General features: G+C 44.2%; 1 protein-coding gene across 4 annotated transcripts; it reads right to left on the bottom strand.

Annotated features, from left to right (window-relative positions):
• Nucleotides 1–356: 356 nt before the first annotated feature.
• tdrd12 (tudor domain containing 12) lies at nt 357–27341 on the bottom strand. 4 transcript variants are annotated; one of them, XM_029759129.1, is made up of 35 exons: nt 27248–27341; nt 26517–26570; nt 26193–26360; nt 25790–25926; nt 25494–25616; nt 25299–25354; nt 25072–25157; nt 24752–24974; nt 24525–24598; nt 24300–24412; nt 24108–24179; nt 23959–24013; nt 23636–23760; nt 22201–22345; nt 21917–22024; nt 21326–21511; nt 20797–20950; nt 20539–20666; nt 19848–20039; nt 19057–19185; nt 18681–18798; nt 18339–18478; nt 17861–18081; nt 17505–17586; nt 17133–17314; nt 16691–16898; nt 13208–13300; nt 12775–12950; nt 11954–12466; nt 11507–11574; nt 8614–8710; nt 6978–7091; nt 6561–6714; nt 6242–6302; nt 357–897 (listed from the first exon to the last, which is right to left on the bottom strand). In XM_029759129.1, the coding sequence occupies exons 2-35, from the start codon at nt 26538–26540 to the stop codon at nt 830–832; spliced, it is 4593 nt and encodes a 1530-aa protein (XP_029614989.1). In that variant the 5' UTR covers nt 26541–26570; nt 27248–27341; the 3' UTR covers nt 357–829. The 4 variants fall into 4 exon arrangements, with proteins under 4 accessions (XP_029614989.1, XP_029614986.1, XP_029614988.1 ...); XM_029759126.1 differs by having other exon boundaries at nt 8605–8710; nt 27248–27340; XM_029759128.1 differs by lacking the exon at nt 27248–27341 and adding an exon at nt 27020–27053 and having other exon boundaries at nt 8605–8710.

Genomic DNA, 27341 nt, shown 5'->3' with positions numbered 1-27341 from the left:
ACCTAACAACTATGTGTGAAAACGCTTATTGTAATTGTCCAGTCAAAATCTCCCTTAAAAGTTCAGTTAACTCTTACCCAAATATTTTGGTGACTCATCCTATACTCATGTGACCAAAGCATAAATTGGAGGGGGGGGAAACACTTCAAAGACCCCACCTCAAACAGATCGTTTCAGAAACGCCTTCCATTTCTTCATAGAGGATGATGAGCTGGCCAATCAGCAGTCTACTTTGGGTGAATATTTTTTATGACGGGTCAACGGACACACCATTCTGTTTGTTGAGGTACGCCCACATCATTCCAACACAGGAAAGCTGCTTTTTAACATACTTAAAAAAATACTTCAGGATTTTGGCAATGAGGCCCTTTATCTACTTCCCCAGAGTCATATGAACTGGAGGATATCATTGTTATATCTATGTCCAGTATGAAGGAAGTTAAAAGGGTGTTTCGCAAGCCAATTCTAACTAGCGTTAACACAATGACTGGATGTCTATGGGTATCTGCTAGTTTGGCAATTCCTTAGTAGTAAGTATTTTGATGTACCAGTGTCGTAACAGATTTGAATACGCCATCATTATTCTCAATTCACTTGTGTTGAGTCTGATAGCATAACATCAAAAAAATCTTTAAACAACAAACCTGAAAACATGGAATTGTCATATGAAATGTGCTAAAATAGCCAAAGAGATGCGTCCTTCAAGCAGACATGAACGAAAAGTGTATAATAACTAACTGGCTGAATTTATGTCTTTTTGGGGGATTGGCACTAGGTTCTTCTCAGTTGATGATTAGAGGGAGGATCGATGAGGGCCGTCTGTCTGCAGTCAGTCACTGCTACTGTCTGAGCTCACGTAGCAGCCTTCCTCCCCAGTGTGCCCCACAAAGCAGAGACCTGGGGAACACCAGCAACAGAACAAGGTGGTCAGTCAGAACTACACTGTATATGAAAAAGTATGTGGACACCCCTTCAAATTCAGCCACACCGTTGCTGACAGGTGTATAAAATTGAGCACACAGCCATGCAATCTCTATAGACAAACATTGGCAGTAGAATGCCCTTACTGAAGAGCTCAGTGACTTTCAACGTGGCACCGTCATAGGATGCCACCTTTCCAACAAGTCAGTTCGTCAAATTTCTACCTTGCTAGAGCTTCCCCAGTCAACTGTAAGTGCAGTTATTGTGAAGTGGAAACATCTAAGGAGCAACAACAGCTCAGCCGCGAATTGGTAGGCTACACAAGCTCACAGAATGGGACCACCGAGTGCTGAAGCGCGTAAACATTGTCTGTCCTCGGTTGCAACACTTACTACTGAGTTCCAAACTGCCTCTGTAAGCAACGTCAGCACAAGCCCTGTTTATTGGGAGTTTCCTGAAATGGGTTTCCATGGCCAAGCAGCCACACACAAGCCTAAGATCACCATGTGCAATGCCAAGCGTCGGCTGGATTGGTGTAAACCTGGCCGCCATTGGAGCAGTGGAAACGCGTTCTCTGGGAGTGATGAATCACGTTTCACCATCTGGCTGTCCGATGAACGAATCTGGGTTTGGCGGATGCCAGGAGAACGCTACCTGCCAGAATGCAGTGCCAACTGTAAAGTTTGGTGGATGAGGAATAATGGTCTGCGGCGGTTTTTCATGGTTCAGGCTAGGCACCTTACATCCAGTGAAGGGAAGTCAACGCTACAGCATATGCCAGGCGAACGCTACCTGCCCAAATGGCGTCTTGCTTTTCCCCAACACAGTTAATCCAAAATCACGCCCCGTTAATCAGAGGGGCGTTCTACTACGCTTCCATTGGCTAGCTAGCGTTGTCTCACTCACAGGCGATCAGAGCAGAGACAGTGACCTTCCAAGGTAAGGATGGAAAGTGTAATTTAACAATTAGCTTCCTACCGTAATGCAGGCCTATTATATCATGTTTGGTAACATTTGCCCATGTATTTATTTTCAGAATTTGAATGAGTTGTAAAAATGTCTCAGAGAACTCTTCTGAATTCCCTCTTTTGAAGGTCAGCTAAGTTAACCTAGGCTACTTAATGTTACTAGCTCGGTATTTGAAGTTGTTATATTGTCATTAGTAGTCTATCATGTAAAAACACTTATTATTCATCATTTCTCAAATATTTATTAGCTAATCATTCAGTCGAACACTATGCTACAGCCATTGAATGTCTTTGAGCGTTAAGGGACATTAATGGCTACCTCGGTCCACGACATTATGTTAATATATTTTTCAACCTTGAAATATAAGGGAAAATGTTATTAATCAGTGACAAAATTTGCACCGCGATATTCACTTCGGAACTTTGAGACTTGGAGAGCTCGCAAAGAATTGTAGGATGCCCCTCTGAATAACTGGGCGTGGTTTTGGCAAAACTGCATTAGGAAAAAGACACACCCAAATGCAGCGCCAACTGTAAAGTTTGGTGGAGGAGGAATAATGGTCTGGGGATGTTTTTCATGGATCGAGCAAAGCCCCTTAGTTCCAGTGAAGGGAAATGTTAACGCTACAGCATACAATGACATTCTAGACAATTCTGTGGCAACAGTTTGGGGAAGGCCCTTTCCTGTTTCAGCATTACAATGTCCCCATGCACAAAGCGACGTCCATACAAAAATGGTTTGTCGAGATAGGTGTGGAAAAACTTAACTGGCCAGCACAAAGCCCTGACCTCAACACCATTGAATACCTATGAGATGAATTGTAACGCTGACTGCGAGCCAGGACTAATCACCCAACATCAGTGCCTGACCTCACTTATGCTCTTGAGGCTGAATGGAAGCAAGTCCCTGCAGCAATATTCCAACATCTAGTGGAAGGCCTTCCCAGAAGAGGAGGCTGTTATAGCAGCAAAGGGGGGAACCAACTCCATATTAATGCCCATAAGTTTGGAATGCGATGTTTAACGTGTCCACATACTTTTGATAATGTAGTGTATTTTGTTTTCTCTATGGCTAATTTTTATTTCACCTTTATTTAACCAGGTAGGCCAGTTGAGAACAAGTTCTCATTTACAACTGCGACCTGGCCAAGACAAAGCAAAGCAGTGCGATAAAAACAACAGAGTTACACATAAACAAACGTACAGTCAATAACACAATAGAAAAATCTATGTACAGTGTTTGCAAATGTAGAAGAGTAGGGAGGTAAGGCAATAAATAGGCCATAGAGGCGAAACAATTACAATTTAGCATTAACACTCGAGTGATAGATGTGCCGATGATTATGTCAAAGTAGAGATATTGGTTTGCAAATGAGCAAGAGGGTAAGTAATAATATGGGGATGAGGTAGTTGGATGTGCTATTTACAGATTGGTTGTGTACAGGTACAGTGATTGCCAAGCTGCTCTGACAGCTGTTGCTTAAAGTTAGAGAGGGAGCTATAAGTCTCCAGCTTCAGTGATTTTTGCAATTAGTTCAAGTCATTGGCAGCAGAGAACTGGAAGGAAAGGCGGCCAAAGGAAGTGTTGGCTTTGGGGATGACCAGTGAAATATACAGTTGAAGTCGGAAGTTTACATACACTGTAGCCAAATATATTTAAACTCAGTTTCACAATTCCTGACACTTAATCCTAGTAAAAATTCCCTGTTTTAGGATCACCACTTTATTTTAAGAATGTGAAATGTCTGAATAATAGTAGAGAGAATTATTTATTTCAACTTTTATTTCTTTCATCACATTCCCAGTAGATCAGAAGTTTACATACACTCAATTAGTATTTGGTAGCATTGCCTTTAAATTGCTTAACATGGGTCAAATGTTTTGGGTAGCCTTCCACAAGCTTCCCACAATAAGTTGGGTGAATTTTGGCCCATTCGTCCTGACAGAGCTGATGTAACTAAGGTTTGTAGGCCTCCTTGCTCGCACACACTTTTTCAGTTCTGCCCACAAATTTTCTACATGATTGAGGTCAGGGCTTTGTAATGGCCAGTCCAATACCTTGACTTTGTTGTCCTTAAGCCATTTTACCACAACTTTGGAAGTATGCTTGGGGTCATTGTCCATTTGGAAGACCCATTTACGACCAAGCTTTAACTTCTGACTGATATCTTGAGATGTTGCTTCAATATATATCCACATAATTTTCCTTCTTCATGATGCCATCTATTTTGTGAAGTGCACTAGTACCTCCTGCAGCAAAGCACCCCCACAACATGATGCTGCCACCCCCATGCTTCACGGTTGGGATGGGTGTTCTTCGGCTTGCAAGCCTTCCCCTTTTTCCTCCTAACATAACGATGGTCATTATGACCAAACAGTTCTATTTTTGTTTCATCAGATCAGAGGACATTTCTCCAAAAAGTACGATCTTTGTCCGCATGTGCAGTTGCGAACTGTAGTCTGGCGGATTTTATGGCGGTTTTGGAGCAGGGGCTTTTCAGGTTATGTCGATATAGGACTCGTTTTACTGTGGATATAGATACTGTTGTGCTGGTTTCCTCCAGCATCTTCACAAGGTCATTTTCTGTTGTTCTGGGGCCAGCCAACGAGAGCATACAGGTCGCAGTGGTGGGTAGTATATGGGGCTTTGGTGACAAAACGGATGGCACTGTGATAGACTACATCCAATTTGGTGAGTAGAGTGTTGGAGGCAATTTTGTAAATGACATCGCCGAAGTCGGGGATCAGTAGGATAGTCAGTTTTACCAGGGTATGTTTGGCAGCATGAGTGAAGGAGGTTTTGTTGCGAAATAGGAAGCTGATTCTAGATTTAATTTTGGAATGGAGATGCTTAATGTGAGTCTGGAAGGAGAGTTTACAGTCTAACTAGACACCTAGGTATTAGTAGTTGTCCACATATTCTAAGTCAGAACCGTCCAGAGTAGTGATGCTAGTAGAGCGGGCGGGTGCGGGCAGCAATCGGTTGAAGAGCACGCACTTAGTTTTACTAGCATTTAAAAGCAGTTGGAGGCCACGGAAGGAGTGTTGTATGGCATCGAAGCTCGTCTGGAGGTTTGTTAACACAGTGTCCAAAGAAGGGCCAGAAGTATACAGAATGGTGTCATCTGCGTAGAGGTGGATCAGAGAATTACCAGCAGCAAGAGCGACATCATAAATATATATACACAGAGAAAAGAGTCGGCCTGAGAATTGAACCCTGTGGAACCCCCATAGAGACTGCCAGAGGTCCGGACAACAGGCCCTCCGATTTGACACACTGAATTCTATCTGAGAAGTAGTTGGTGAACCAGGCGAGGCAGTCATTAAAAAAACCAAGGTTATGGTGTCTGCCGATAAGAACGCGGTGATTGACAGAGTCGAAAGCCTTGGCCAGGTCGATGAAGACGGCTGCACAGCACTGTCTTTTATCGATGGCGGTTATGATATCGTTTAGGACCTTGAGCGTGGCTGAGGTGCACCCATGACCAGCTCGGAAACCAGATTGCATAGCGGAGAAGGTACGGTGGGATTTGAACTGGTCGGTGATCTGTTTGTTAACTTGGCTTTCGAAGATTTTAGAAAAGGCAGGGCAGGATGGATATAGGTCTATAACAGTTTGGGTATATTTGAAGAGGGGGATGACCGCGGCAGCTTTCCAAATTTTTGGGATCTCAGATGATACAAAACAGAGGTTGAATAGGCTAGTAATAGGGGTTGCAACAATTTTAGCATATAAGTTTAGAAAGAGAGGGTCCAGATTGTCTTGCCCAGCTGATTTATAGAGATCCAGATTTTTCAGCCCTTTCAGAACATCAGCTGTCTGGATTTGTGTGAAGGAGAAGCTGCTGCAGGGGGTGTAGAGCTGTTGGCCGGGGTAGGGGTAGCCAGGTGGAAAGCATGGCCAGCCGTAGAAAAATGCTTATTGAAACTATCCATTATAGTATATTTATTGGTGGTGACACTGTTTCCTATCCTCAGTGCAGTGGGCAGCTGGGAAGAGGTGCTCTTATTCTCCATGGACTTTAGTGTCCCAAAACGTTTTGGAATTAGTGCAACAGGATGAAAATTTCTGTTTGAAAAAGCTAGCCTTTGCTTTCCTAACTGACTGAGTATATTGGTTCCTGACTTCTCTGAAAAGTTGCATATTGCGGGCGTGTGAAAGCATTACTGGAGCCTCCTTGTCATTTTAAGAGGCTTGATACAATGATAGAAAGCGAGTGAAGCTAGTTGAAGGTTTAATAAATACATTTAAAAAAAAGTGAAAGCGCTTTGGGACGGTAGCTAACCGACTGCAAATAAACATAAATAACTTTAGCTTCTGGAATTTAGTGCAAATGATTCTAAAATCTTACCATTTGAAGTCTTCTTTTCATCTTCCTCAAATCGGTCGAAATCCAAACTAACAAAAGCACTCTGAGGACATCACAATTCACCTTAATCAATATTCATTATGAATAAACAACGAGGCATGACATCTACTAGAACATTATGTTACTGTAAACAGAACTCTGACAACTCCTCATCTGGAAGGTCATGTCTTGTATTTTTTTGTTCTCAAATGTCAAAAGGACTAAATATCCAAAGTATGTTTACCTACAGGTATTGCTAGCTGTACAAAGGAGGTTTGGAGATAGACATAATATATTTTTTCCCTCTAATGAAAAGCACTACCTTCTGCTTGAGGAGCATCTTCCAGTCTCCCCTCTCCTGTTTGACGAGCCTGATGACTGGCTCATTGCACTTCATCTCCCAGGAGCACCTCTCTGCAGTGATGTTACTGTGGAGCTCCAGGTCAGCATGATAAGGCCTGTCATTCACACACGCACTAGAGGCAATAGTTAGAGATGAAATATTATCAAATTAAATGCTTCCCTCATTTGTGATGCCAGGAATTACAGCCCCAATGTTGACTTCATCCTGCACACACAATGATACCTTGCACGGGGAGTCATTTAAAAGAAAAAAAAGATTTACATAGAATAGAAACATTAACAGCTCAGCACTTGCCTCAAGCTACTTAAGATTTTTTTTTTTTTTTAAATGTATGTTCAGGTGGTTGAAAGGACACATGACAGACATTCAACAGACCTGTACACCACTCTGTCAGGGAAGAATTCACATCTCTGATCCACTGGTTCTCTGAGCTTTATGTTCAGTGTGACTGTGTCATCTCTCTGGAACCACTTGATCTGTGGATGGAAACTGAAAAAGACTAACTAAATGTAAATCTGTGATGGATTGGAGTCAGTTCAGTCAATTTATATATACTGCTCAAAAAAATAAAGGGAACACTTAAACAACACAATGTAACTCCAAGTCAATCACACTTCTGTGAAATCAAACTGTCCACTTAGGAAGCAACACTGATTGACAATACATTTCACATGCTGTTGTGCAAATGGAATAGACAACAGGTGGAAATTATAGGCAATTAGCAAGACACCCCCAATAAAGGAGTGGTTCTGCAGGTGGTGACCACAGACCACTTCTCAGTTCCTATGCTTCCTGGCTGATGTTTTGGTCACTTTTGAATGCTGGCTGGCGGTGCTTTCACTCTAGTGGTAGCATGAGACGGAGTCTACAACCCACACCTCCAGCAGACCACAAATGTGCATGTGTCTGCTCAAACGGTCAGAAACAGACTCCATGAGGGTGGTATGAGGGCCCGACGTCCACAGGTGGGGGTTGTGCTTACAGCCCAACACCGTGCAGGACGTTTGGCATTTGCCAGAGAACACCAAGATTGGCAAATTCGCCACTGGCGCCCTGTGCTCTTCACAGATGAAAGCAGGTTCACACTGAGCACGTGACAGACGTGACAGAGTCTGGAGACGCCATGGAGAACGTTCTGCTGCCTGCAACATCCTCCAGCATGACCGGTTTGGCGATGGGTCAGTCATGGTGTGGGGTGGCATTTCTTTGGGGGGCCGCACAGCCCTCCATGTGCTCGCCAGAGGTAGCCTGACTGCCATTAGGTACCGAGATGAGATCCTCAGACCCCTTGTGAGACCATATGCTGGTGCGGTTGGCCCTGGGTTCCTCCTAATGCAAGACAATGCTAGACCTCATGCGGCTGGAGTGTGTCAGCAGTTCCTGCAAGAGGAAGGCATTGATGCTATGGACTGGCCCGCCCGTTCCCCAGACCTGAATCCAATTGAGCACATCTGGGACATCATGTCTCGCTCCATCCACCAACACCACGTTGCACCACAGACTGTCCAGGAGTTGCCGGATGCTTTAGTCCAGGTCTGGGAGGAGATCCCTCAGGAGACCATCCGTCACCTCATCAGGAGCATGCTCAGGCGTTGTAGGGAGGTCATACAGGCACGTGGAGGCCACACACACTATTGAGCCTCATTTTGACTTGTTTTAAGGACATTACATCAAAGTTGGATCAGCCCGTAGTGTGGTTTTCCACTTTAATTTTGAGTGTGACTCCAAATCCAGACCTCCATGGGTTGATAAATTGGATTTCCATTGATTATTTTTGTGTGATTTTGTCGTCAGCACATTCAACTATGTAAAGAAAAAAGTATTTAATAAGATTATTTCATTCATTCAGATCTAGGATGTGTTATTTTAGTGTTCCCTTTATTTTTTTTGAGCAGTGTATTTATTAACTGAATTTAAATGGAATTGACCCCATGCAACACTGAAAAGCAACACAAACAGAAAGCTTCATTTGAATATTCAGAAATATAAGGGATACGTGTACCTCAAATACCGTTTTGGTGCATCCACATCAACCTTGTCAACACTGATGACTTTCTCACAGTTGATGACTTGCTGGCCGTTGACTTGCTTCTCATCGATCAAATGACCTAAGTAAGACAAATCAAACTTTGTCACATGCGCCGAATACAACAAGTGTAGACATTCGTGAAATGCTTAATTACAAGCCCTAAACCAACAGTGCAGTTCAAGAAGAGTTAAGAAAATACTTACCAAATAAACTAAAGTAAAAAATTATAAACACACAGTGTGCGGGGGTACAGCTTAGAGGTAATTTGTACATGTAGGTAGGGGTGAAGTGACAATGCATAGATAAGAAACAGCGGGTTGCAACAAATGGAGGAGGGGGGGGGGGTCAATGTAATAGTCCGGTGGCCATTTGATTAATTGTTCAGCAGTGTTATGGCTTGAGGGTAGAAGCTGTTAAGGAGCTTTTTGGTCCTAGACTTGGCGCTCCGGTACCGCTTGCCGTGCGGTAGCAGAGAAAACAAACAGTCTATGACTTGGGTGTTATGGGCTTTCCTCTGACCGCCTATTATATAGGTCCTGGATTGCAGGAAGCTTGGCCCCAGTGATGTACTGGGTCGTCCGCACTACCCTCTGTAACGCCTTACGGTCAGATGCCGAGCAGTTGCCATACCAGGCAGTGATGCAACCGGTCAGGATGCTCTCAATGGTGCAGCTGTAGAACTATGAAGATCTGGAGACCCTTGACATATTTTTCAGTCTCCTGATGGGGAAAAGGTTTTGTTCTGCCCTCTTCACGACTGTATTGGTGTTTGGACCATGATAGATCGTTGGTGATGTGGACACCAAGGAACTTGAAACTCTCGACCCGCTCCACTACAGCCCCGTTGATGTTAATGAGGCCTGTTCGGCCCGCCTTTTCCTGTAGTCCACGATCAGCTCCTTTGTCTTGCTCACATTGAGGGAGAGGTTGTTGTGCTGAGGGAGAGGTGGTTGTCTGACCTCCTCCCTATAGGCTGCCTCATCGTTGTCAGTGATCAGGCCTACCACTTGAGTCATCAGCAAACTTAATGATGGTGTTGGAGTCGTGTTTGGCCACCCAGTTGTGGGTGAACAGGGAGTACAGGAGGGGACTAAGTACACACCCGAGAGGCCCCAGTGTTGAGGATCAGTGTGGCAGACGTGTTGTTGCCTACCCTTACCACCTCGGGGCTGCCTGTCAGGAAGTCCAAGATCCAGTTGCAGAGAGAGGTGTTTAGTTCCAGGGTCCTTAGATTAGTGATGAGCTTTGTGGGTGTAACCGGTGTGAAATGGCTAGCTAGTTAGCAGGGTGCGCGCTAATAGCGTTTCAATCGGTGACGTCACTTGCTCTGAGACCTTGAAGTAGTTGTTCCCCTTGCTCTGCAAGGGCCGCGGCTTTTGTGGAGCGATGGGTAACGATGCGTTGAGGGTGGCTGTTGTCGATGTGTGCAGAGGGTCCCTGGTTCGAGCCCAGGTAGGGGCGAGGAGAGGGACGGAAGCTATACTGTTACATGGGCACTATGGTGTTGAACACTGAGCTGTAGTCAATGAACAGCATTCTCACATAGGTGTTCCTGTTGTCCTGGTGGGAAAGGTCAGTGTGGGGTGCGATTGCCTCATCTGTGATCTGTTGGGAAGTATGCAAATTGGAGTGGGTCTAGGGTATCTGGGAGGATGCTATTGATGTAAGCCATGACCAGACTTTCAAAGCACTTCATGGCTACCGACGTGAGTGCTACGGGGCGGTAATCATTTAGGCAGGTTACCTTCACTTCCTTGGGCACAGGGACTATGGTGGTCTGCTTGAAACATGTAGGTATTACAGAGTCAGTCAGGGAGAGGTTGACAATGTCAGTGAAGACACTTGCCAGTTGGTCTGCGCATGATTTGAGTACGCGTCCTGGTAAACCATATGGCCCTGTGGCTTTGTGAATGTTGACCTGTCTAAAAGTCTTGCTCACGTCGGCTACCGAGAGCGTTATTAGACAGTTATTACCCAGAACAGCTGGTGCTCTTGTGCATGCTTCCGTGTTGCTTGCCTCAAATCGAGCATAAAAGGCATTTAGCTCGTCTGGTTGGCTCGCGTTACTGGGCAGCTCGCGTCTGGGTTTCCCTTTATAGTCCGTAATAGTTTTCAAGCCCTGCCACATCCGACGAGCATCAGAGCTGGTGTAGTAGGATTCAATCTTAATCCTGTATTGACGCTTTGCTTGTTTGATGGGTAGTCTGAGGGCATAGCGGGATTTCTTCTAGGTGTCCGGATTAATGTCCCACTCCTTGAAAGCGGCAGCTCTAGCCTTCAGCTCGATGCGGATGTTGCCTGTAATCCATGGCTTCTGGTTGGGATATGTACGTACGGTCACTGTGGGGACGACGTCGTAAATGCACTTATTGATGAAGCCGACGACTGAGGTGGAATACTCCTGATTGCCATTGGATGAATCCCAGAACATATTCCAGTCTGTGCTAGCAAAACAGTCCTGTAGTGTAGCATCCGGGTCATCTGACCATTTCCGTATTGAGCGAGTCACTGGTACTTCCTGCTTTAGTTTTTACTTGTAAGCAGGAATCAGGTGGATATAATTATAGTCAGATTTGCCAAATGGAGGGTGGGGAGAGCTTTGTATGCATCTCTGTGTGTGGAGTAAAGGTGGTCTAGAGTTTTTTTCCCCTCTGGTTGCACATGTGACATGCTTGGAGTAGTATGAAGAGCCAGCCTTATGTGGTACAACAATGGTGAACGGCATAGTAGACTACTCAAAATATTTGAGTCTTTCTACATCTTTGTTGATCATTATCTGTTTTCAACAATGGTGAATGTTGTGGTTCAACAGACATACAGTAAATGTACTTTTTGTACATTGTTGATTACTATCAAACTAAAATAGTTTTCATACCATTTTCAATGGGGCGGGGAACTGCAGAAATCCAGTCTTTGGGGGTGAATCCTTGTAGAGCTGTATGCCTGCATGACAACACAAGTCTTGTGAACATCACATGTTGAAGTGAGATTAATGCAACACTAGCCATTGATCCCAGTTAGAGCACTCAGCACAGATGTAAGCCTAAGAACACTAGCTAAATCAACTTTTCCCCCACATCATTTCAATGAAATTATGTTGAACCAATGTGTAATAGACGTTAAATTGACGTTAAATTGACGTCTGTGGCCAGTGGGATATCACAGGTCGGGTGCGGAGCCACACTGTATAGTGAAAGAATTAAACATTAGAAAATGTATTTTTATTGACCAACTGCATCAAAGAAAAACAATAATAAGAATAGTAAGCGAGCAGTTAGGAAGAAGCCCCTGTTTCCCAGTGAAAATGAAGAAGAACACCAACCTCCGTGTTTGAGTGGCGCCTTGGAGTTTAGCTATGAGGCTCCTCCATTGCTCCATTTTGGGGTCGTTGTGCATGGTTGTTGGGGCAGGTAACTGTGGCTCGCTAGTTGTTGGGAGTGGGGCAGATATCTGGGCTTCGCTAGGTGTTGGGAGAGGGGAAGGTATCTGGGCCCTGTCCATGAGTGTTGGTAGTTGAGCCTCGCTTGGATCAGGAACTGCTGCTAATGGGGCCTCCTGTGGCTTGGGCGAGAGCTGGGTCGGGTATACAAAGACATGGTTCATCCGAGGCTGGGGTGCATGAGCAAAGACCTTCTGGTCCAGATCTGGTGAGGCCTTCATATTGCACTGGGACAAGTCTGTCTGGGCATGAAGCACAGACGTTTGGGTCTGGGGCAGGTCTACAGAAACCTCCTGGCCACAGTGTAAGCGCTCGACAGCTGCCCTCATCCTGTGGACCAGGGCCTCCTCTGCAGCCTGTACCTTGTCCTCCAAGGTCACCCCAGAGTCATCCGGCCTAACAAACAAACCAAGCAGACACGAGTCACGACACACAATCGTAATAGGTTGGTAATGCAGTGCTCTCATTAAGTACTGAGGAGAAAATTTTTTTTATGATTGACCGCCATGTCCTATCTGACATAACTCCCATATCTGCACATAGCCCCTGGTGTAGCAGCATCCATTTTAACATGCTGTATTATTACATTGTGCCGTATTATAAGTGAAGAATTCTGTTGGATGTCAGTGTACAGTATCTTGTATTATGGAGGTCCCATGGTGCCAAAAGCCTGGTTACCCATGGGCATAGAGGACTGAACTCACACCGTGGTGAGCGGGGCATCCCCAGCACTGGCTCCAGGCCCAGCCCCCTGGCAGAGCTCCTTCAGCAGGTCCAGGTGCTGAGGGTTGCAGGTGCCCATCCCCGTGCTCAGGATCTCAGCGTGGACGTTGTACTCATTTATGAAGGTCTTCAGACCTGGTAGTCGGGTCATCCGCACCTGAGAACAAAGCACATTTTTACATTTGAGTAATTTTGCAGACGCTCTTATCCTGAGCCATTTACTGGAACAATTAGAGTTAAATGCCTTGCATAGACAGATTTTACACCTAGTCGGCTCTAGGATTTGAACCGGCGACCTTTCGTTTACTGGCCGAACGCTCTTAACCGCTAGGCTACCTGCCGCACCAGGATTAAGTGTTTGTGTTGAAGATTTGTTGAAATTCAGCTGTCTGTAGTTGGAGTAGAAGAACCTACCATGGGATCGACGAAGACCGTGTTTCCCAAACACAGAACAACCTTGGCTTGGTGCTGCAGGCCTTTGATCTTCTGACTGATGGCCCTGGTGACCTGAAACCACACCATTAGAATAATGTCACTGTAACTTGTTGTTCTAGAGTCATTAGTTAAACACTTTGAAAAGGTAATGTCCAACAATAGCAATCTCAGCAATCACAATTATGCCCTGAATCTATTCCACCACGCCCAGAAATCTGTTCCTTTTATTCTCTGTTCCCAACGCACTTGTCGACCAGTTCTTATAGCCTTCAGCCATAACCTTTTCCTACTCCGGTGATGTACAGGCCCTGTTGCCCCCAGTTCCACTCCTATTCCCCAGGCGCTATCATTTGTTGACTTCTGTAACAGTAAAAGCCTTGGTTTCATGCATGTTAACATCAGAAGCCTCCTCCCTAAGTTTGTTTAATTCACTGCTTTAGCACACTCCGCCAACCCTGATGTCCTAGCAGTGTCTGAATCCTGGCTTAGGAAGGCCACCAAAAATCCTGAAATTTCCATTCCCTTTCTACAACATTTTCCAAAAAGATAGAACTGCCAAAAGGGGTGGAGTTGCAATCTACTGCAGAGATAGTCTGCAGAGTTCTGTCATGCTATCCAGGTCTGTGCCCAAACAGTTTGAGCTTCTACTTTCAAAAATCCACCTTTCCAGAAAGAAGTCTCTCACTGTTGCCGCTTGTTATAGACCCCCCAGCTGTGCCCTGGACACCATATGTGAAATAATTGCCCCCCATTTATCTTCAGAGTTCGTACTGTTAGGTGACCTAAACTGGGATATGCTTAACACCCCGGCCGTCCTACAATCTAAGCTAGATGCCCTCAATCTCACACAAATTATCAAGGAACCTACCAGGTACAACCCTAAATCCGTAAACACGGGCACCCTCATAGATATCATCCTGACCAACTTGCCCTCTAAATACACCTCTGCTGACTTCAAACAGGAGCTCAGCGATCACTGCCTCATTGCCTGCGTCTGTAATGGGTCCGCGGGCAACGACCACCCCTCATCACTGTCAAACGCTCCCTAAAACACTTCAGCGAGCAGGCCTTTCTGATCGAAGTGGCCCGGGTATCCTGGAAGGATATTGACCTCATTCCATCAGTAGAGGATGCCTGGTTATTCTTTAAAAGTGCTTTCCTCACCACCTTAAAAAAAGCATGCCCCATTAAAAAAAATTGAACTAAGAACAGATACAGCCCTTGGTTCACTCCAGACTTGACCAGCACAAAAAAAATCCTGTGGCGTACTACATTAGCATTGAATAGACCGCGTGATATGCAACTTTTCAGGGAAGTTAGGAACCAATATACACAGGCAGTTAGGAAAGCAAAGGCTAGCTTTTTCAAACAAAAATTTGCTTCCTATAACACAAACTCCAAAAAGTTCTGGGACACTGTAAAGTCCATGGAAAATAAGAGCACCTCCTAACAGCTGCCCACTGCACTGAGGATAAGAAACACTGTCACCACCGATAAATCCAATATAATTGAGAATTTCAATAAGCATTTTTCTACAGCTGGCCATGCTTTCCACCTGGCTACCCCTACTGCAGCAAACAGCTCTGCACCGCCCACAGCAACTTGCCCAAATCTCCCACACTTCTCCTTCACCCAAATCCAGATAGCGGATGTTCTGAAAGAGCTGCAAAATCTGGACCCCTACAAATCAGCTGGGCTAGACAATCTGGACCCGCTCTAAAATGATCCGCCGCAATTGTTGCAACCCCTATTACTAGCCTGTTCAACCTCTCATTCGTATTGTCACAGATCCCTAAAGATTGGAAAGATGCCACGGTCATCCCCCTCTTCAAAAGGGGAAGATACTCCAGACCCAGACTGTTACAGACCTATGTCTATCTTACCCTGCCTTTCTAAAGTCTTTGAAAGCCAAGTTAACAAACAGATGACCTACCATTTAGAATACCACCGTACCTTCTCTGCTATGCAATCTGGTTTCCGAGCTGGTCATGGGTGCACCTCAGCCACGCTCAAGGTCATAAATGATATCATAACCGCCATCGATAAAAGACAGTACTGTGCAGCCATCTTCGTCGACCTGGCCAAGGTTTCGACTCTGGCAATCACCGCATTCTTATCAGCAGACTCAACAGCCTTGGTTTCTCAAATGACAACTTTTCACAAACAACTTCTCAGATAGAATTCAGTGTGTCAAATCGGAGGGCCTGTTGTCCAGACCTCTGGCAGTCTCTATGGGGGTTCCACAGGGTTCAATTCTCAGGCCGACTCTTTTCTCTGTGTATATATATTTATGATGTCGCTCTTGCTGCTGGTGATTCTCTGATCCACCTCTACGCAGATGACACCATTCTGTATACTTCTGGCCCTTCTTTGGACACTGTGTTAACAAACCTCCAGACGAGCTTCGATGCCATACAACACTCTTTCTGTGGCCTCCAACTGCTCTTAAAACGCAAGTAAAACTAAATGCCTGCTCTTCAACCGATCGCTGCTCGCACCCGCCCGCCCGTCTAGCTTCACTACTCTGGACTGTTCGGACTTAGAATATGTGGACAACTATAAATACCTAAGTGTCTGGCTAGACTGTAAACTGTCTTTCCAGACTCACATTAAGCATCTAGAATCGGCTTCCTATTTCTCAACAAAGCCTCCTTCACTTATGCTGCTAAACATACCCTAACCCTAAAACTGACTATCCTACCGATCCTTGACTTCGGCAATGGCATATACAAAATAGCCTCCAACACACTGTCTTTGCTAGGTAAAGCCCCGCCTTATCTCAGCTCACTGGTCACAGTAGCAACACCCACCCGTAGCATGCGCTCCAGCAGGTATATTTCACTGGTCATCCCCAAAGCCAACTCCTCCTTTGGCCGCCTTTCCTTCCAGTTCTCTGCTGCCAATGATTGGAACGAATTGCAAAAATCACTGAAGCTGGAGTCTAATGTCTCCCTCACTAACTTTAAGCATCAGCTGTCAGAGCAGGTTACCAATCATTGCACCTGTACACAGCCCACCCAACTACCTCATCCCCATATTGTTATTTATATTTTTGCTCCTTTGCACCCCAGTATCTCTACTTGCACATATTTTGCCACTATGGACTATTTATTGCCTTACCTCCCTAATCTTACTACATTTGCACACACTTTATATAGGTTCTTCTATTGTGTTATTTGACTGTACATTTGTTTATCCCATGTGTGTCGTTTGTGTCGCAAGGGCTTTGCATTATCTTGGCCAGGTCGCAGTTGTAAATGAGAACTTGTTCTCAACTGGCCTACCTGGGTAAATAATCGTGAAATTATATATATTTTTTTAATTAATCTCAACACATAATTTTAGCTTCTGTAACATAGTTCATGGTCATTGGTTCTAATAATTTAAATGTTCTATCGCTAAAGATGAGCTCCCAAAAGGTGAATGAGAAAGAGCCCAGTGAGTGCAGCCTGTGTAAGAGACCTTGGGGTTCCATTTGACCTCAGCGTCGATGGGCATGGCCCTGCAGACAATGATTTCCAAAGCCTGGGGCGGCAGTGTGTGGAACTGGGCCGGCAGCTGCAGCAGCTGGTGGGACTTCACCTCCTGCTCACGCCCCTCATCCAGGAACAGAGCCCTCACGCTGCAGAACATCCACTCACCCTTGTCCGGCACCGAAGTCACCCGCACCCTGCATGACAGGTAGGAGAGGAGCAGTGGGAGGAGTTGTTAAGGAACCAGAGGTAGAGTGGCATTGGGTTGATATGTGACAAAAGCATTTGACCCAACCAGAGGACTTGGACTACACTTCACTGCATGTAACCATTACTTGGCATGTTGTTTAAACCTGCTTCATGGCCATATAACATACATCATCAGTTATGAAAGTGACTGAATTATTGTTGTTTGGTGTTTGTTTTCTGACCTGTGGTAGACCTCATCCTCTTGTACTCCGTACAGCCCTCCCTCCAGAACCTCCTTAGCACCCAGCTTCTCAGCGGCGTAGTATGTAGTCATCTCTGCTGCCAGGCTCTCATAACTGTCCTCCTTCTTACTCACAATGCGTCCATAGTAGACAGAAGCAGTCTTGATGAACAAGGGCAGAACCTTTCAAACGTAAGAGTGAACAAAAAAATAAATAAATCTTCACTTGTATACATTCAGATAGCATATTAAGCTATATTACACCTGTGATCTCATTGGAAAAGCTTGAGAGGATATGTCCAACTTTGGCATGTGTTCTTGCCTGATATCTACACCCCCGAAACAAGTGTTATCATATAATATGCTGACTCACCACAATAGTCCCAGAGTCTGGTTGCAGTGGCTGGTCTGTTATGGGGCTGATGCAGTGTCGATAAGAACATACACTGCTGTCCCTGCAATACAGCAAGAGTCACATTAATTACTACATAAAGAATATCAGGTGCCACCTATTGCTGCTGTGCCCTTGAGCAAAGCAATGAATTACAAAACTATAAAGTTCTATTCTTAAGTGCATAGAACAAGTATGCATCTTTCAAAGTACCCAAATTCAAGGTTCAGCTCATGTCTGAGTATTGTAACATGCATAACAGCAAATCAAATCTAGCTTTATTGTCCCATAGAGAAATGCTCTTGACAGAGTATTGTCTGCATCTCAGCTGCACTGACCTGCAGAAGCCAAAGCTCTTGAGGTAGCTGCACAGAGGCCTGTCTGACTTCTGTTCCTCCTTAGCCCGCAGGACTCCCTGGGCAAAGTGCAGCAGCTCTGGAGGCAGCGAGGCCTCAGTACGCTTTAGGTAGCGCAGGACCCCGATTACGTGACGGGCATTCCTCTCAGATAGCAGCAGCACCGACTTGGCAGGGTGGGCCGTGCTCTCTGCAGCACGCTCCTGTCAATCACAGAACCCAATATGAAAAGGAATTCACAAAGAAGACTATCCTCATATAGTCAAAGAAGAGACACACTTACACGGGTGTCATCTGAATAAGTTATGTAAAAGCAGACCACTCAGGGCCATCTTCTGACTTGAGATCTGCCCGCTAAACTAGACGTCTCCCAGAAAAAGTTAGAGCTGTGCACGCTTCTCTCAGCTCTGAATCCAGGACTGAGCAAGAGAAAGAACATATTAGTTTGTCCTAACGTTACCTTGTCTGAAAGGTTCTGGAAGTTCTGGGACATGCAGAACAGACGGCTGCCAAACAGCTTAGGTGAGCTTGGGAAGCCGTAGTGCACAACACACGTAGCATCACAGATACCCAAAGACTTCATACACTCATTGGTGGTGACTGGTAGACAGAAAGACAAGGAAAGAAAAACAGGTCAGATTGGACAAAGGGCAAATTGGAGAAAAAAATTGAGACAAGCTGACTTTCAAACAAGCAAACTGAGCTGACCTGGCAGACTATGCCATAAAATGGAAATATGTATGATATTTTTATTCATTGCAACTGTCAACTCCTAAGAAAATGCAATTGTGCGTCAGTTCACCCAGAATGACATGAGTGCCAGGTCCAATGGGCTTCTTCCACTGCTCAGTCACAAAGTCAAACTGGTAGGTTAACTCCTCATGGACCTTCAGGGAGAACGCCGATGTGCTTGAAACAGCCTGAATGACAGATACAAGGAACAAACATTTAGTTGACTAAATATACATGAACACTGTATTTTTTGTTTTTCTAGTGCTGTACACTTGTGGTAAGACATCCAAAAATAAGGTTGCAAAATGCAAATCTTACAAGTTTTAAAATGTAGCAATGTATTTTTCTTTCTATAGTACCCTGTACCAGCAGGAGACAGGACATCCAAAAATAAGGTTGCCAAAATAACATTTCTTTGTTCTAGAGCTATAGATTTCTGTAGTTACCTTGAAGACATGCTCGGCCTCTTCAGAAGAGTTGGTGATGACGAGGGTCTTCTGGGCCACGTCGGGGGTGAAGTCCAGTGCCCCGAGCAGGACAGAGATCTTAGTGCAGTCCAGACACAACAGGATAATCTTGGGGGAGGCAGAAGAAAGATGAGAAAGCTTTCTATTTTTATTTTTTTACTTTTTATTGAACATATACATGAGTGAAACTTTGCTTTGAGAGACTTTTAGACCTTGTTTGACTCTTGGACCCTTCCTCCCTTACTAAAAGTAATGACTAGTCTAAATGAGATACGATGAAAGCAGGTTTACTGCCCCATTACATAGCTTTAATCAATCACAAATCCAACCAGCAGGCCCTTCAAATCAGAGATAGCTACACACTTAAAGGGATAGTTCAGACAAAATCTATTTTGAGTGGAATTACCCTTGACTTGAGTTGTGTCTGAAGGCCCAAAGTGACCGAATCCACAATAATCCATTACATTTAGTTTAAAGCGTTTTTAGGATGTTTCTGCTTGCGATGCAGCTTTGCTAACATCAGTCCGGCTGTTTACATTCATGAATTTGGAAGAGGCTAATTATGCTAGATCCTGGCTGTGGCAGAAGTAAACAATGGATTATTGCTGATTCTGTCACTATAGGCCTTCAGACAACTCAAAGTAAGGGTAATTCCACTTAAATATAGATTTTGCCTGAACTATCGCTTTAACCAGCTCTCTGATGGTGGAGACCCTCCAACCTTTGTAGGTTTTCAGATTTATTTTGTTGTCAGTCCTCTTAAAACTGACCTGGTGCACATTTCCGTAGAGTGCGGCCTCCTCCATCACTGTGACGACAACGGTGGGGTTGCTCATGTGGTTGTGGAGCAGGCCCTCCAGGTGGCGGCTCCAGCGCTTTCCCACTGCGATGATCTGTCTGGGGCACGACACACGCTCCTCGCTGGCTGTCACCCTCTGGAAGTGCTGCAGGATGGTGGTCATCTGAGGAAAGGAGGAGAACAGTCAGACAAACTGCTGAGGAGACAGTGGCGAGGGAGGAAAACAGACGAGACTGAGCTTTTTTGGGGTATTGTATTAGGATCCCCATTAGCTGTTGCGAAAGCCACATCTACTCTTCCTGGGGTCCACACAGAACATTAATAGACAAGAACAGCTCAAGGACAGAACTACATATATAAAAAAAAAAAAAAAACGGCACACACAACCTACATATCAGTACATACACACAAAATATCTAGGTCAAATAGGGGAGAGGTGATCTGCCGTGAGGTGTTGCCTTTGAAGCGCAGATGACCGGAATTACTGCTTTAAGCAGTTGAAAGCACTGGAGTCTGGTCTAGTTGTATCACCCCCTGGTGACAGGGGTTTGAGTGCCATCTTGGCTATTTTCCTGTCTGTGCCCCTTTACCATGTGCATCTCCCGCTCTCTCCTTTTGTACGGTCCTATCACTACAGTTGAAGAACAGTCAGTGTCTCTCACCTCATCCGGGGCTCTAGAAAACAGCAGGTCCACTTCGTCCAGCACCAGGTGACACAGCCGCAGGAACAGGAAACAGTGCAAACGCAGCAGACGCACAAGGCTGAATGGAGTGGTCACCACCACCTGGCCTGGAGATACACACACAGCAGGAGAGGAATGTAATACTCCTGTCTGTCTGTCTGTCTGTCTGTCTGTCTGTCTGTCTGTCTGTCTGTCTGTCAAACTTAACTGTCCTGATCCTGTGAATAATGGTCTTACAGTTGTTCTGGATCTTAACAGTCTTTGCCTCGTCCTTTCCCAGTCCCAACAGTATGACCATGGGGTGGAGAACCTGGACGGTCTGGCTCTCCTCCAGCAGGTCAATCACAGTCTGGGCTTTCTCCCACCCCGGGCACAGGATCACCGCTATGGGCTGAAGGAGACCGCATACAATGTGGTATTAGATAAAATGGAATAAACACAAATGGATCCTTTAAATGCAGATTTGTCAGCAGAAAACCATGCCTGACTTACTGGTCATAGTTAGGTAGGTTACTGCTGTTTGCCATGGAACCCTAACAAACCAATTAAACACCCAGATTTCTACATACTACTTTGTCTACATAGAGTGGTATCACCATGAAAGGAGCTGCAGAGGCCTGTGCCAAAACTAAGATTTTCAACTGTCTAATTGAAGCCAGACAATTTTATTAGGGGGCAAACAGAGATAGTAATCCACCACAATAATAGCAGAGGAAACACTGGAAATCGCACCATTCCTGTCTCGTGCTCTACTTGCTCAACTCACCCCGGTACGAGAAGAGAGGGCGCTGAAGACGGAGGAGAGCTGCATGTGGGCCAGGAACGGGGGGATGTAGGTGAGGGGCTGGTCTCCGCTGTGGGAGATGAGGACCGTGTCACAGCCCCTGGCCACCGCCGGCCAGCAGTAACTCTCAGCCACAGACGGGCCGACATACTTTTTCCTCATCAAGATCTGAAAAGGAACACGATGCACATACCAGTCTTCATGACATAATAGTCTAGACATTTACAGATTTTTCACTTAGTCAGCTTGGGGATTAGAACAAGCGACCTTCGGTTATTGGCCCAATGCTCTTAACTGCTAGGCTACCTGCTGCCCATGCGACAGGACATTATTATTACCTAAGATCTTCAGGGTAAAATGTTGAACAGTCATTTCAAATGTTCAACTATTTACATTTATACTGAACAATCTCAACTTCCATTATCATATTCCTAACATCACATTTTCACAGTTGTAAATACATTTACTTTATAGTCATTTAGCAGGCGCTCTTATCCAGAGCAATGTACAGCGCTCAGTGCATTCAAAATACGTTCCATTCGAATGTTAGAACATAGTTGAAAGCAAACCAACCCTCCGGAAGGTGTCAGTGATTGGAGCATTGGCCAGACTGGTGCAGGGGTCCAGAGTAAAGGCAGAATGCACCATTATCCCACTCCTGCTTGGATCAGTATGGACAATCTGACATGAGGAACACATTTAAATCAGTCATGCACAGTAGATATTATTGTATGTGCACAAAACATGTCAATACATTTGGTGAAAGCTACCCAAGGAAGTGAAGAGTATATCTGCATCCAGTCCATGGATGATTATTTACATTTTTTTGTATAAATTAAGGTTGATTCGATGCTTACAGTGACTTCTGATGAGTCTACATCTGGGTTCAGAGAGTCAGGGTTTAGCAACTGCAACAACCGAGCACAGACGAGCTCCTCCTCAATGGTTGGCTGCTCTGTGAAGACAAACTCTTGTGTCCGGTCTTCTAGGTCACTAGGAGTACTGGAAACACAGATTACACTTTAGTACAGACATTCACATTAATAACAAAAATATAAACGCAACATGTAAAGTGTTGGTTCCATGTTTCATGACCTGAAATAAAAAAATCCCTGACACTTTCCATACGCTCAAAAAGCTTACTACTCTCAAATGTGCACAAATGTGTTTACATCCCTGTTAGTAAGCATTTCTCCTTTGTCAAGATAATCCATCCACCTGACAGGTGTGGCATATCAAGAAGCTGATTAAACAGCATGATCATTACACAGGTGCACCTTGTGCTGGGGACAATAAAAGGCTACCTTAAAATGTGCAGTTTTGTCAGACAACAATGCCACAGATGTCTCAAGTTGAGGGCGCATGCCGTTGGCATGCTAACTGCAGGAATGTTCACCAGAGCTGTTGCCAGAGAATGTAATGTTCATTTCTCTACCATAAGCCGCCTCCAATGTCATTTTAGAGAATTTAGCAGTACGTCCAACCGGCCTCACACCTGCAGATCACGTGCATGTCGTCATGTGGGTGAGCGTTTGCTGATGTCAACGGTGTGAACAGAGTGCCCCATGGTGGCGGTGGGGTTATGGTATGGACGGACAACGAGCACAATTGCATTTTATCAATGGCAATTTGAATGAACAGAAATACTGTGACAAGATCATGAGGCTCCTTTAAGTTATCTGTGACTGACAGATACATATCTGTATTCCTAGTCATGTGAAATCCATAGATTAGGGCCTAATGAATTTTATTTCAAATTGACTGATTTCCTCAAATGAACTGTAACTCAGTAAAGTCTTTGAAAATTGTTGCATGTTCCGTTTATGTTCAGTATATAAATATAAAAAACGTTCACCCAAGAAATTCAACAAAGTTTAATTGTGAGAAAACACATATCACTTGTCTTAGCTTTTAATGTGATATACTTTTGTTCAGTGCATTGTCGATCCACAGGTTGACTTTCACCGTTACTATAAAAACATTCAGCAGATGGCGCTTTAAAACAACTCTGACCAATTCACTTACATATGGGCAAAGTCATGGTTGAAAGCGAGGTAGCATTAGAATACAAAACAAATGTGAGCAGTAGTGGTAAACTGATGGTTGTAGTTGAAAGGATGGCAGCAGTTTATTTTATTTGACCATTTAAAATACATAAATGTCACACCATGCAACAGATACACATGCCAATATTGTTGAGGATTAAAGTGACAAGACTTTTTTTTCTCCATTGAGGTCCTCTAATTAGAACAAATAATGTGAGTGGTAGTGGCTGGAGGGTTGTGTTCATACCATACAGCCGTTTCAGTCTGTTGTCCGATCTGTTGAGCTGCAGTGACCGGCTCTTCCTCTGCTTTCTCCGTGATCGCAGAGATCCTCTGAACACCACGTTCCTCCTTCTGTTCAATAAGCTCAGTCTGACAATTAAACAAAGGTGCTTTACAGCATTAGTCAACGTCTCTTTTTGACCCAAGATCCACTACGGGGATTCCATTTTGTTTCACATAGTGCAAAAGTTTGGGCACTCACGACTTAGAAACATGTGAAGCAGAGTTCTTGTGCAAGTGAATTTTTACAAAAACGAGAACGGCCATCGAGATCATCCAGAAACTCACGTTGGGAATAGCAGCCCTTTGAGTGCTCGAAGCAGGATTCAGAAACTTCATGAATCTGTCGAGATCGAGAACAAGTAAGAATTTTATTAAATGTCATTCAAAGCAGATTAGAACCGTAGCATGAAAGTAGAAGACTAAAGCATTCTCACCTTAACAGATTCAGATTTTTGAACAGTTCTGACACAAGAGATGTGTCGGTGTCCTCTCCGGGCTCGTCATAGCTGAAAGAAGAACGCTATGATTAAAGACAACAATGTGACATTATCATACTACAAAAGGCAGTCCCACTCCCAAATGACCTGTTGAGCAATAAAAACAATAACTAAACCTATAGAACAAACCTCTCGTCTTCGTCGCCATCATTCTCTGAAAACGTCTTGGATTTCTTGTTCTGCTGCTGCGCTGCCTTCTTTTTTCCTCCCTCTAAGGGATTTCTTCCATTTTCTAGACTTTTCTGTAAAACAACAAGTAAATAACATAACAGTGTTGATTTCACAAGATAGAACTTTTTGTTTGGGCCATGATTCCAACTGCTGCACCTTATTGAGGGTAAAATAGTCAGTCACCTTTGGATTTGATACCTCATTGGAAGCCTTCGATGCCTCTTTCACAGATGTCGTTAGCTGGCACTGATCAGCCACTAAAGAGATCAATAAAGAAAGTTCAATGAAGAAAATCTTACTAAGAGTTTCCCCCTCAAGTTCATGCAGTGATATTTTACAACGGGAACTTTTTGGAAGACATAATAAACTGTTATTAATGAAGACTTCACAATAACTGAAGGTGCATTCACCTTGATTATGAACGATTGGGTCCTGCTGCCAGAGCAGGAAATCAGAAAGTGATCGTACGGTGCAGCCGTCAGTAGCCAGGAAGTTCTGAGTTTCAGAAAAGATGTCACAAGCCAAGACGGCTGGGGATCTATCAACAACACCATTTTTCCCACTGGTTTGATGGGCCTTCTGGCTTGTGAAGTACGCAAACTTCTTTGAGACCAGATCGTCGTTCACACAGATCTAGAGAGAAAAACATCTTTTAGCTTCAAAGTTGTATAGAAAAACTGTGATAGCTAGTTATGGGAGGCATCGCCACTGATTGTATGTTGTACAATACCTTGACATTTTTGACTGTCAAGTAGAGCTCAATGGCAATGCAATCTGCCTGTGTTTCACACAACACTGCCTCCATCTCGGTAGAAGCTTCAGGTCAGAGAATCGAACAGAGAGCACAGTTAGGACTGATATACAGCAATGAGACTCCAGCACTACTAACTGTGGTTTCTCAATTACTCAATTCAGTGATCTCGATTGAAACTGACCTTGCAGGAGAGGATTACGTACCTTGTAAGAGATTGTGCAAATAGCGTGTGGCAGAGCTGTCCCATTGCGTTGATGGTCTAGAATGAAAACAAGAGCTCTATAGGGTGAGTAGTAATAACTACTAACAAAGGTGATTTTAATATTTCTAAATAATTACAGTAATTTTTATGCATATTTCAGTGCATCAATTTATTCGGCACTGCAGTCCACCCTTACATGAGCTCAGCTTTCTCCAGGCAGTCTCCAGACACGTGCAGCGTCATGGGATGAACACCAGCGAGCTGAAACTTCCTCACCCAGAAGGGCAGCTGCAAAAACTTATCTAACAGAGCCCGAATCCTGGGGAAGAACGGAAGGGCTCCATGATCAGCCAATTACATTTCATGACATACATTAATCAAGTGCAAAACCAAGAAGATGGCCAAAAACTGTCAGAAGTCGAGAGCCTTTTTGGTTGCCCTTTGCATCAGCTGGCACAATGGGGATGAGTGAGTAAGTGAATTAGGACATACTCATCTGAGCTGACGATGACACGCTCTCCATGGTCAACTAGGAAACACATGGCCTGGGTTCCAACGGTACCCAGGAAAAGAGACTCAACGATGGCTCGGCACCAGCTCCTTAGGGCAGACCAGTACACCACACACACCTGGGGAACAACACAATGATGATGCTCAATTTTTTCATATAGCAGTGTAGTAACTAGTCAGTCAACTAATAGATTCATTTATCATTCATGAGCTATGCCAGTCAGGCAGATCTGTAAACGCACATTCACTTTCAAAAACAAGAAATGTCTTTCATCATGTGCCATATACTCAAGTTGATTACCCTAAACTCAAGATACTAAAACAAACATTCCACAGATTACATTTAACTCTGATCACCCTTCACTCTCTCCACACAGATTATTACCTGTCCCGCCTCTATAGTTGAGGGTTTGATCTTCTGCACATCTAGGTTGACCTCATGATAGAAAAGGTTCATTTTCATTTGCAGATCATCATATTTTTTTTTATTCTCGATCGCTTCTATCCCAGGACCCTTCACAAACCGACCCCACAGACAGGACGGGTTCTCCACCTGTCAAAGAAAACATGGTGGTGAAACCGTTTTCAATTTGTAAAGCAACAACCTTATTATGGGAAACAACACATTTGCAAGGTAACGAAGACAGCCCACTGGCAATCTAGATAGTTGCAATTTTGTGTGGAATAGCATGCATAGATAGCTACTTACTTTCAACATATTTATTTCAAGCATGATTTCAACCGTCACTGACAGTTTGGTCACCTGCAAGACATGGGGTTCAAATTCAGAAAACTACTGTAGCTAGCAAATGTAAATAATTTATCTGGATTTGCTACACGCATATATTTACTGCAAGGTAGCTAGCTAGCTCACCTTGTTTGTTTAGCTATCAACTTTACTTACACTAGCAACTTAAATGTACATTTTCCTTCAAATGTAAAAGTCTACTTTTGGTTGCTACGTTTTTGGTTGTTAGTTGTGCATTTCTCTGATTAAGCTAATTTAGCTAGAAAGCTGAATGATTTGAAAGTGTATCGGGGAAAGTCGAAATGCAGTCTGGGTAGTTACAAAAAGGTAATTGTTAATTATGATACACTTTGCAGTGCCAACGACCGCTGTAATGATATAAAAAGGTATTTGCATGATCGCTTACAAACATTTAGTGACATGCTGGCTGTCGTGCATGACAAACAATTGGTATTAGTTGCTACCTTGTTTTGAAACTGAATGAAGTTATCATCTGAAAGTCATTACTGCATAAATTCATGGTCGGTCAAATCAATGAGGTTCAGGTTCAAACGTATCGAGCTCATACAATTTTGCCCAACATCACTGTCATGAGTAAAGTCAGAGAGGAAGAGCGAAGCCTAGACAATAAGATATATAATATTTGGTACAGTATCGCATTCCGTCTGAGGTTAGGTAGCTATGGTTCTCACCTGTTTCAACGGATTCCGAGCGCGAGCGTGTAGTTGTAGAGACTGCGCATCATCACGACCGCAACGTGGTGAAGGATCGAGAAAAAAAAGTGTA

The sequence above is a fragment of the Salmo trutta genome, chromosome 7, assembly GCF_901001165.1.
Source record: "Salmo trutta chromosome 7, fSalTru1.1, whole genome shotgun sequence".
NCBI lineage: Eukaryota > Metazoa > Chordata > Actinopteri > Salmoniformes > Salmonidae > Salmo > Salmo trutta.
This window is presented reverse-complemented; position numbering and strand designations above follow the sequence as displayed.